At 30.0% G+C, this 10,410-nt stretch overlaps 2 protein-coding genes across 2 annotated transcripts; both read left to right on the forward strand.

The window, feature by feature from the left end:
* Positions 1-5,006: 5,006 nt before the first annotated feature.
* Positions 5,007-5,888, forward strand: LOC145955642 (uncharacterized). Its single transcript, XM_083070614.1, has 2 exons — positions 5,007-5,505; positions 5,634-5,888. Exons 1-2 carry the CDS (start codon positions 5,292-5,294, stop codon positions 5,873-5,875), a joined length of 456 nt encoding a protein of 151 aa, XP_082926740.1. The 5' UTR covers positions 5,007-5,291; the 3' UTR covers positions 5,876-5,888.
* A 410-nt stretch (positions 5,889-6,298) lies between these two features.
* Positions 6,299-9,744, forward strand: LOC145956114 (uncharacterized). Its single transcript, XM_083071674.1, has 9 exons — positions 6,299-6,538; positions 7,074-7,211; positions 7,492-7,614; positions 7,688-7,873; positions 7,986-8,144; positions 8,993-9,099; positions 9,262-9,370; positions 9,461-9,607; positions 9,691-9,744. Exons 1-9 carry the CDS (start codon positions 6,299-6,301, stop codon positions 9,742-9,744), a joined length of 1,263 nt encoding a protein of 420 aa, XP_082927800.1.
* Positions 9,745-10,410: the final 666 nt, after the last annotated feature.

A 10,410-nucleotide genomic window follows, 5' to 3' on the forward strand; every position in this document is an offset into this window, starting at 1 on the left:
CCGTTCTGCTGAGATTGAGAACGGGCCGTTCTGGTTTTCGAACGGGCCGTTCTGCTTTTTGGGAACGGGCCGTTCCGATTTTGGAACGGGCCGTTCCAGTTGAGAAATTTGCACAAATTCGAAGGATCCGGAACGGGCCGTTCCGAATTCAATACGGGCCGTTCCGGGTACACCAGTTTGCCTATAAATAGGGCCAAGGGGGGGTGAAAATTTTGTACCGAGCAAGAAGTGATAATCTTAGAGAGAGAAAGAGGAGAGAGAGAGAGAAAGAGAGAGAGAAAGAGAGAAAGAGAGGGAAGAAAGAGAGAATCCAGAGGAGGCCCTGCCCAAGTTTCAACTCCGCTTATCCAGGTAAGGGGGGGAGTGAGAACCTCGCTCAGGGGTGTGGGGATAATTGTTGGATAGTTGTTTGTCGGATTGGCCCCCAATCCTTTGCCGTTATTCTGTTTAATTTCTATTTACTCTACTTTACTTTTTGTTGAAGGTGCCGTTGTTCTGTCTAAATTTCTATTTACTCTACTTTGCTTTTTGTTGAAGGTGTCGTTGTTCTGTCTGATTTTCTATTTATTCTACTTTGTTTTTGTTAAAGGTGTCGTTGTTCTGTCTGATTTTCTATTTACTCTACCTTTTTCTTTGTTAAAGTAATAAATGAATATGAAATTAATGTTAATAATAAATGAGTTTTAATATGAATAAGAATGCTCTCTGAATCTCTGTGAATACCTATGCGGACCTTAAGAGGAGTATTTATGACATGACCTTGTGAAATATGGACAAATGACATGAGACATATGAATGGACTATTGAGACATGTGATTATGAGACTATGACAAATGAGGACATGATGTACTAAATGAAATTATGTAACAAGTTAAATATTGAGTCAATGAGATTATGATGGTATGACATGCATCATACGCATATATTATTCCAAGTGTGCCGCTGAGGCCGCATACCAGTGATGTAACTTGCTAACGAGGTGTACCTTGGGGTCACCAGTGATGTAACATGCTAACAAGGTGTACCTTAGGGTCACCAGTGATGTAACTTGTAACCAGGTGTACCTTAGGGTCACCAGTGATGTAACCAGGTGTACCTTAGGGTCACCAGTGATGTAACCAGGTGTACCTTTGGGTCACCAGTGATGATATGTGAAACTTCCGTATGGCGCCACATGCATGCATTTATGAGATGAGTCCATGACATCATTGCATGATAAATGAATGTATATGTGATATTGATGATATATGTGTATTGTTTATAAGTGACTTATATTTGTTGTGTGTGTGGGTGCTATCTAGCCTTTATTTCTGCACCTGAAACTGAGTGAGATGTTTCTCACTCCCTTGTTGTTTTTGTATATGTTTTAAATTATGTTGCAGATGATCAGCATCATGAGAATGTTGGTGATGAGGCTTAAAGGCTTCAATTGGGCATGCTCTGATAGGATGTGACATCGGGGCATAGTTATTTTTAGTTTAATATGTTATTGTTTTAATAACTTTAGTTTCTCTTCTTTGTAATTTCTAACGAAGAGATAACGTAGATAAAGTTTATAATTCAAGGAAAATGTATGTTAAGAATTGTAATTTGAATGTTCTTGATAAAAGACCAAAATGAATATCCTTGTTATATTTTATTACATGATTTGGAAAATATAAATTGATTCCTAACTAGGAGGCACTGCCACCTTTACTGGAGTTAATTTATATTTCCTTTATTATTATTTGTATATATATGATTTCTTGTTTTACACTAAATTGTATTGAAAAACTTAACTTCTTTTCTTTTATAATTTTTACACTGGAGTTATGATTTATGAGTTACGAATGTGAATCTTCTACCTTGTTATATTTGAAATATTTGTCAACTATGAAAGATTTTATTTACCCAAAAAGAAGAAAAGGAATATTTTATTGTTACATTTGTTGTATATTAATAATGGGGTAGAGGGTGTCACAATTAGAAAAAATCTTTTAATTTAAAAATACTTATGAAATTATAAAAAGACAATATTAATTTTGCATTTTAACTAAAAAGCTAAAAATAAATATATAAAAGTATATTTATAAATTATATATAATTATATATAACTATATATATATATATATATATATATATATATAATGGTTGACGCTAGAAAATTCATTGTGCTTAATCATTTAATAAAAGGTAAAATTAAGTTTATCAATAAATATATAAAAATATTATCATCATACTTTATAATATACTTAAATGGAATAATTTAATATATATTAAATAATTAATAAAAAGTAAAAATATATATATATAATTAATAATAAAGTGTATTATATATATTATATAATACACTTTATAATTAACACTTGTATATTAGAAAAAAGATGAAAATAATATATATTATATAATTAATAAATATGGAATAATTTAATTATTTTTTATTTAAAAATTCGTAAAAATAAAAAATTAGGATTTTGTGACGGATTTTGGAATCCCTCACAATAAGTGACGGATTTTGAATCCCTCACAGTTTGTGACGAATTCGTTCCCTCACAAATGGCGACGACTTCTTAGGCCGTCACAAATTGTGACGGAATTTTACTCAAGTATTAACATTTATTTAAGTAATTTGTGACGAAAAATTTATTAGTTAGTGACGGCATATTTCCGTCACTAATTGTGACAGACTGAATTTTTTCGTCACTAAATATTTTGTGACGCCATTTTTTGTGACGACCCAAAATCCGTCACATTTCCGTCACTAATAATTTTGTGACGGATTTTCTTTAATTTTGTGACGGATTCTTTCCGTCTCTAATTTCCATTTTTCTAGTAGTGATACTAATTTTAATTTGATTAAATTATAATTTTGGTCCTTTATCTTAGTTTTTTATATTCATTTTAATCTTTTATCTTTTAAATTGTTCATTTTAGTCTTCTATCTTATAAATTTGGATTTATTTGATCCTTTTGAAATGATTATTTTTAATTTTGAGAGAAAATTTTGAATATTTAATTGACAAATTCAAAACTTAAAACTTATCTAATTAGATTCACCTATATGAAAACTATGAAATTCAATTAACATTAGGAAAAATAGGCACTTCTGTGCCTCTATTTTAAAAAAAAAAATAGTGGGTAGTTATTTAAAATATAAAAGGTTTGAAAACTAAATGTCATTGAAATAAAAAAAAGAGAATAAATAAATAGATAAAAGATAAATGATACTGGTTTGTATTTAAATGTATAAAGGTTGATTGTAAGATAAATTAAATTGATATGATATAAAAATATTATAATTCAGCGTCATTAGATAGATTCTTAAATCAATATAATTTTGTGCACAATCTTTAATAAAATATTGAATATGTATATAATCACATCACATTCGTATAATATAATATATAATATATTATATGTTATAGAATTTGATATCTATAAATTGGCTGTAAGGAGTAGGCTCATATGATACAAAGAAAGAAGTGAATTGGATTGCGTGAGAGCCTTACTCTGAGACCTGCTCTGACTGGTGAGCAATTCATACCTTCAACATGCTGCATGGGAGTTACGCCACATGCACGTGTTTTTTTATGCATCATCTACTCCACCAATTTCATCTTTTTCTCTTCTTCACGCCATGACCCACTTATTCTCATCCAACCAGATTAGCTTTCTTTAATGAATTCAACTTCCACTCCGTTTTCCATCATCTCTCCCTGTTTGGGGAGATGATAGAGTTTTTGTTTGATTCAATTTTTTAATAGGGTATTGGAGTTGAGTTTATATGCATTCCACATTCTTGTTTGTTTCTGTGCTTTCAATGCTTTAATTTTGCTACCATGCTGGATATTTTGTGGATTTGTGTAGTTGAATGCTTTTAGGGTTTTTGTTGGTCTTGTTTTCTCAAATTCTCTTTTTATCCTTTGATTTTCTTTTGAATACAATGTTAGGCGTGAATTCAAACTAATCTCACTGACTCAATCATTTTGTCTCGATTACTTTTAATGTTTGGATTAAATCTAAATCAACTTGTTCAAACGGATGTTGGATAATAAATTTTGATTTTTAAATTTAACTTAATTCAATTCAACCCTAATGTATAATATATTATTAAAATTATACATATAATATTATAATTATATATTTTGAATTCAAGATACTTAATATTTTAAACCTACCTCTTTATCTCACACAACATACAAATTATAGGAAAAAAAAATTAAACAAACATTTTTTTTTAAGTTGTAACAATGAACAATACTTTAGAGACTTTACTTTACTGTTTGTTGTTGTTACAGATTGAGATTTTCTCTTTAATCAGACTTAAATTGTGTATATACGGATTCAAATTATATACGGATTCAAATTGTATACAAGAATTATTTAATGACTCGTATATTAGTATGTTCAAATACACATGGTAAATGTTTATAATATATAATTAAAAATTAAAATGATTTATATATATAAATAAATATTATGTTTAATATATAAATTATATTTAAAATTTAAATAAATATGTTCAAATATATAGATTGTATTTTAAATTTATAATAAATAATTTATATATAACACAATAATTATTTATTGATAATTTATTTTGAAAACCTCTGTTTATCAAATAGAATTCCTAAAAATGTTTTCATTATAAATTAAACTAATTATATCCAATTGACTTAATTTAATCTAATCCTAATCATGATTGAGTTAGTTGAATTTGAATTAGAAAAAGAGTTACATAAACTCAATCATCAATTTTTTTTTTTCCATTACAGCGATTTAGTAAAATAATAATAAAGAAATATTAACTATACACTCTCTAATACATCTTTTTAATACACTAATTTTTATTAATTAAAATTTATTGAAAATAAAAAAAAATTAAAAGAAAGAAGCATTATATTGGATGTATGACCTACTAAAATTTGTATTTTTCAATAAATTTTAACCAATTAAAAAAAATGTGTTTAAATGAGTATATTGATATCATTTCTTGTTTATAATGATCATTATTTTTCAGGTGATTCAAAATATGACACATTTCACCAGTATTTATTCATGCCTTCCTTTGTGATCTTGCATGCTGTTGCTTTTCTGCATTCTTATGGACATGCATCTTTGTTTATCTCCTCTACTGTGCTCTCTCTTTTTGTTTTGCTCCCCGTTGAATTACCCTAATATGTGGAATAATAGGCAAAATTTGCTACCAACAGACCTTATTAATTAGTATATTTGCATCATGGTGGTTGTTAATTCTTTTTTATTTTCTGCTGACAGTTCTCTGAATTGGGATTAGTTCTGCTGCTAAAAACATGGATGAGCATGAGCTAATTCGAGGGGCGGTCCTTAAGTACCTCATGAACCAAATAACCTGCAGCAAAGAGTTTTCTGAGTCAATGAAGAATAAAGAAACTAATGAAAGCCTTTTAGAAAGTTTATGCAACGGATTGAAGCTATCTTTATTGGAAAAAATTATTATCAGTCTTGTTTTATCTGATTCTGAGAATCCTGATGCCAGGCTGAGTGGTAAGTATGAAGTTACATTTAACTTGACTAATAATGTTAATGGTCATTTCTATATTATCTATACTGTGTCAATAATATTTTGCCATTTATATATAGTATATTTGACCTGAAATGTTGCTTGTGTATAGGCAAATCTTTTTGCATGGCTCGGATTGAGGAATTGTTTGCCAATCCTGGTTCTTGGAGTTGCAATGAGAAAATTCACAAAATTATCATGTTCCTAAAGCAGTCTAAGGGTCTTTCCAAGCACATGGTTTCCTTTATGCAGATATTATCACTTGTGAAGTTCAAAGACAAGCCAACTTTTGCCTTGACTCCATTGCTTCCTGAAGAGATGCATGAGTTAAAAATAAGATTTTTGAAAAATTGATAAAAAAGAAAATTTCTACAAATTAACTTATATTTAAGCTAATTTTAACTCATGAAAAACTTTTTTTTATTTTATATTTTTCTCTCTTAAAAGTATTTCTAGAGAAGTTTATCTATGTTGACCATTATTGTTTCTTGTTCCTATCGCCAAATTCTTATGACAACAAATTGCTGTGCAGGCATATGTTGATGCAATTAATGGCCACAAGCTTCAAAATGGTTGACTCCATTGCTGTGCATGGTTGTGTCTTGACCTTTTAGACGTCCTCTGCCAGCTAGCCGAGAAGGCTCATGCCAATAATGTTCGATCAATCCTTGATTACCCTCTTAAACACTGTCCTGAAGTGTTGCTTCTTGGGATGGCACATATTAATGTACAATCTAATGGATTCATATTTGTTGGTTCTCAACAATTACCTATTCTATGTCTTTTCTTGATTCATGTAGTTTACATTTGTTGTTCTTGCAGACTGCCTATTATCTCTTGCAACGGGAAGTATCTCTGATTGTTTTTCCCAAGATAGTAAAAAGTGTTGTAGGCAGTGGGATGATTCTACACCTTTGGCATGTTAATCCCAATCTGGTCTTGAAAGGGTTTATGGATTCTCAAAACAATGATGCGGGCAGCATTATAAGAATTGTGGACATCTGTCGGGAGTTAAAGGTTGTTCTCTTTTTAAGTGTGTTTTTTTTACTTTTATTCATTTCAATCATTTTCCTGATAGATAGATAGATTGCACTAAGTTGTTATGGTTTTCTTGATTTTGTTATATTTGAGGATTACAATTGACTATTGATATGATTAAAATAGAAATAATGTATTAATAGAATATATAAGTAAAGAGTAATTTTTATCTTATAAACCAGTTTTATAAGATTAAGTTATGTTCATAATAAAAAATCTCCTTGTAAGATAAGAATTGTTTCTCACTTATATATAGATATATCACTAGTGGATGTGGCCAAAATAGAAATAAGGCATTAGCAAAGTATATAAAGAGATAGCAATCCTCACCTTATATATTGATCTAGACTCAATTTGCTTTCTTAATATGTTTTAATAATAAGCGAATCTCACTTCATTGAGCCCTTAGTTGCAAGAAGCCTTCAAGTTTGTCTTCACGATTCACAAATGCCAATCTCTTTTCTTTTTTACAATCTTTTGCCATTTTTAACTCATGCTTCTTGGTGGTTTATAGATTCTATCATCCGTGGTGGAAATTATGCCCTCTTATTATAGTATAAGGTTAGCAGCAGTGGCATCAAGAAAAAAATTCATTAACCTCGAGAGGTGGTTGAATAGAAACTTAACTAGAAGCAAGGACATCCTTTTTGTGGTAACAATAATACCTTTCCTCGTTCTTTGGATCCTAATTTTTTTTACAAACTAACTTCACAGATTTAGAGTCTAATTGAATATAAATTAAAAGTGCTTTTGAGAGTTTTTATATTGAAAATAAAGAACTTTTTTCAATAGAAAAACTCTTAAATATGCTTTTAAGCTTCTATCCAAACAATGTCTTATGCAGTCTTTGGTTTCGTCACTTGTGCATTCCAACGTGTACTCCTCTGAGTTTATTGTAGCAAAAAAGTGGCTGACATTGTTAGGCTTTGCAGGAGTGCCTCAAGTTCTTAAAGGATGTCCATTTTGGTGGATCACAAAACCTTTCTGGAAAATCTTTTCATCAGTCTGGTGCTGTTCTGAGCCTCTATGCTGAGACGACTTCCACCTTCTTGAAGGTTCTACTTTAAATATTTGGTTTCTCTGCCTGTTGATCTTATTTGATTTTCATCTCACTTTTTCTGATTACAGGTTCTTAAATCCCACACCAACTCGGTTGCCTCTAGACAACTTTCTCAGCAGTTGGAGAGGCTGCATATATCTATTGAAGATTACTCTCTGGTTTTTACTCTTCAATTTCTCAGTTTCCTATGTTTATTCTATCGCTCGTGCTCATATCATTTTATATTTTCACTTAATTTTGTTGCTACAATTGCAGTTACATAGTACAGACAGAACCTCGTCAAGGCTTTCTTCTAATCCTGGTTTTGTTGGTCCTTCCCGTGGATCTATTTCTACTGGTATATTTCTATCACTTGTGTTTCTACAGTTACATAGCCTGTTGCTTTGCATAAAGACAAATTTATGCTTTCTATTTCTGAAAATATGTTGTGCTCCTTTGATATGTGCATCTGGTGTAGGGTTTGGATCTGCCTTGAACACTGAAACTTTGGTTGCTGCTGCTACGAAAATAGAAAGTCATATTGAGGTACTCTCTAGCCTTGTACAAAAGATTAATCAGATTGGCTGCTTTTCTTCAGTTTTGATAATTGATTCGTTCAGTTGTTTATATTATCAATGATTTTACTTATCTACTTATAAATAATTTTGAAGAGTTTCATGTTTCACCTAAGGGATATCTTTGTTTACCAAAAAAAAACATCTAGCTTGTGAGAGCTACACTTTCCCTCACATTTGATTTTGTTTAAATTTTCTAATTAAGTAGAGATGAACTACACACTCTCTATATGCAAGTATTCGTGGTTTCAAAAATCTCTCTCCTATAAATGGCTTCTTTATCCCTTATCTCCTGATTCTTTCATCTCTATCCTTATTTAAAGTAACAGGTCCCTCATCTATTATTTCATGGAGATGTTCTCTAATTTCTTGGGGATAGACTATCCTTATTTCTTTTAACTTTCATACCGGTTTACATTTCTTTGATTTAAAATGGCTTATGATTATTCTTTCTCCTAATTATGAGGATAACAAAGTATTCTCTCTATTTAATTTTCTTACACTTTATTGTCATCGATAAATGAAATTATTATTGAATTTTAATTATTATGTTGACAATGATTTTATTAAGTATATTTGATATTATTCTGTATACAAATTTATTAAATTTTGTCAAGGTCATATGATAGATATTTACTTTAATTATATGATATTAATAATTTTTCACTTTTCAAAATAAATAATTGTGATCCTAAAATTATTTAACTGGTACAATGCATGAACTAAAATACTAGTTTTAATTTAGTATCTTATACAAATCTAAATTTTGATTTCCTTTACTTGGAGTAATTTAACCCTAATTTTTTATTATGTTAATAGGCTCCAGACTCAGATGTTCAAGAAAAGATAAAATTTATAATTAATAATGTTTCTGCTGCTAATATTGAAGACAAAGCAAAAGTGTTTGCTGATATTTTGAAAGAGCAGTACTATGGTTTGCACAGTATATGGTTATGAAAAGGTTAGCATGATTCATAAGTCAAGTCATGTATCATGTAATTGCTTAAAACAGTTGCATCCATGTAGAGATATGGGGCATGCTATATATATTGGTACCTTCATTTATACCATTTGTTATTTATTTCTAGAGCAAGCATTGAGCCAAATTTCCATGACTTGTACTTGAAATTCATGGATAAGGTTAATTCAAAGGCTTTAAACAAAGAGATTGTGCAGGCAATTTATGAAAATTGCAAGGTTTGAGCCTTATTTCTGTTCCCTGCTTGATTGAATTGACAAGTTGTGTTGATAATATGAAATCATACTTGGTGTTTGAATATTCTTCAGGCTCTTTTAGGATCAGAGCTCTTAAAATCAAATTTAGAAGAACGCTCTTTGCTTAAAAATTTGCGGAGTTGGCTTGGGAAGTTAACAATTGGCCGTAATAAGGTTTTGATAGCTCGTGAAATAGACCCAAAGTCTTTGATTATAGAGGTAATTTCCAAATTGAATATATTTCAGGAGCAGATGGCCCTTAAATTGGTCATTTTCTTATCAAATTGTTTTCCATGTTGTAGGCATATGAGAAGGGGCTAATGTTCGTTATTATTCCATTTACATCAAAGGTATAATTTATGATTGTAATTATCTGGTTCAATGTTTATCATTTAATTATGTGTTTTGACTCTAATTATAATTATCTTATGTTTCTATATAAAACACATTTTTTCATCAAATCCCTTTCAAAAAACATCTCTCAAAAGAATGGCAAGAAGAAACAAAGGTAATCAGTCAACAAATAAATCAACTAGCTAGGATACAACCAATTGCTCGGAAGGAGATGAAGAAAATAACAAAATAGTTTCAACAAATCGTTTATATTTCTTCTAGGTTCTTTCATTTAAAACCCATTATTTAATTTCATTATTTTATGAGATTTTTAATTAAATTCTCTAATATATTTTTTAATTACAGTATAAGTGTTCATCAAATATCTCAGCCAAAAAATGACAAAGAAAAATACTATAATATCTCGAGTGCATCATCTCCCATAAAAGTTGTTGAAAGTAGGATTGATAAGGATGTGGAACAAGCTAGTGGGATGGATCCATTAATAGTCACTTTCAATAGTTTATCCAGAATGATAGTGGATAAATATCCTAAATTGAAGTTCGCACTTTTTCCATCAGGACTTCCAATACTTATTGATAATAACCAACAAACTTGTTCAACTAATTCGCATCAAATTCCTTCAAGAGTGGACAGTCAAAGTAAAAGTAGAAGGATATTGCTTGATC

This window comes from Cajanus cajan, chromosome 3 (genome assembly GCF_000230855.2).
Source record: "Cajanus cajan strain Asha chromosome 3, NIPB_CcT2T_4, whole genome shotgun sequence".
NCBI lineage: Eukaryota > Viridiplantae > Streptophyta > Magnoliopsida > Fabales > Fabaceae > Cajanus > Cajanus cajan.

Excerpts from the sequence above, each read along its gene's own strand:
- LOC145956114 (XM_083071674.1), top strand. The coding sequence starts at position 6,299 with ATGTCTTTTCTTGATTCATGTAGTTTACATTTGTTGTTCTTGCAGACT. Across the intron at positions 7,874-7,985 it reads ATTTTGTTGCTACAATTGCA|TTACATAGCCTGTTGCTTTG; the intron begins GTTACATAGTAC and ends GTGTTTCTACAG. Across the intron at positions 9,608-9,690 it reads CAAAGTCTTTGATTATAGAG|GCATATGAGAAGGGGCTAAT; the intron begins GTAATTTCCAAA and ends TCCATGTTGTAG.
- LOC145955642 (XM_083070614.1), top strand. The coding sequence starts at position 5,292 with ATGGATGAGCATGAGCTAATTCGAGGGGCGGTCCTTAAGTACCTCATG. Across the intron at positions 5,506-5,633 it reads TCCTGATGCCAGGCTGAGTG|GCAAATCTTTTTGCATGGCT; the intron begins GTAAGTATGAAG and ends GCTTGTGTATAG.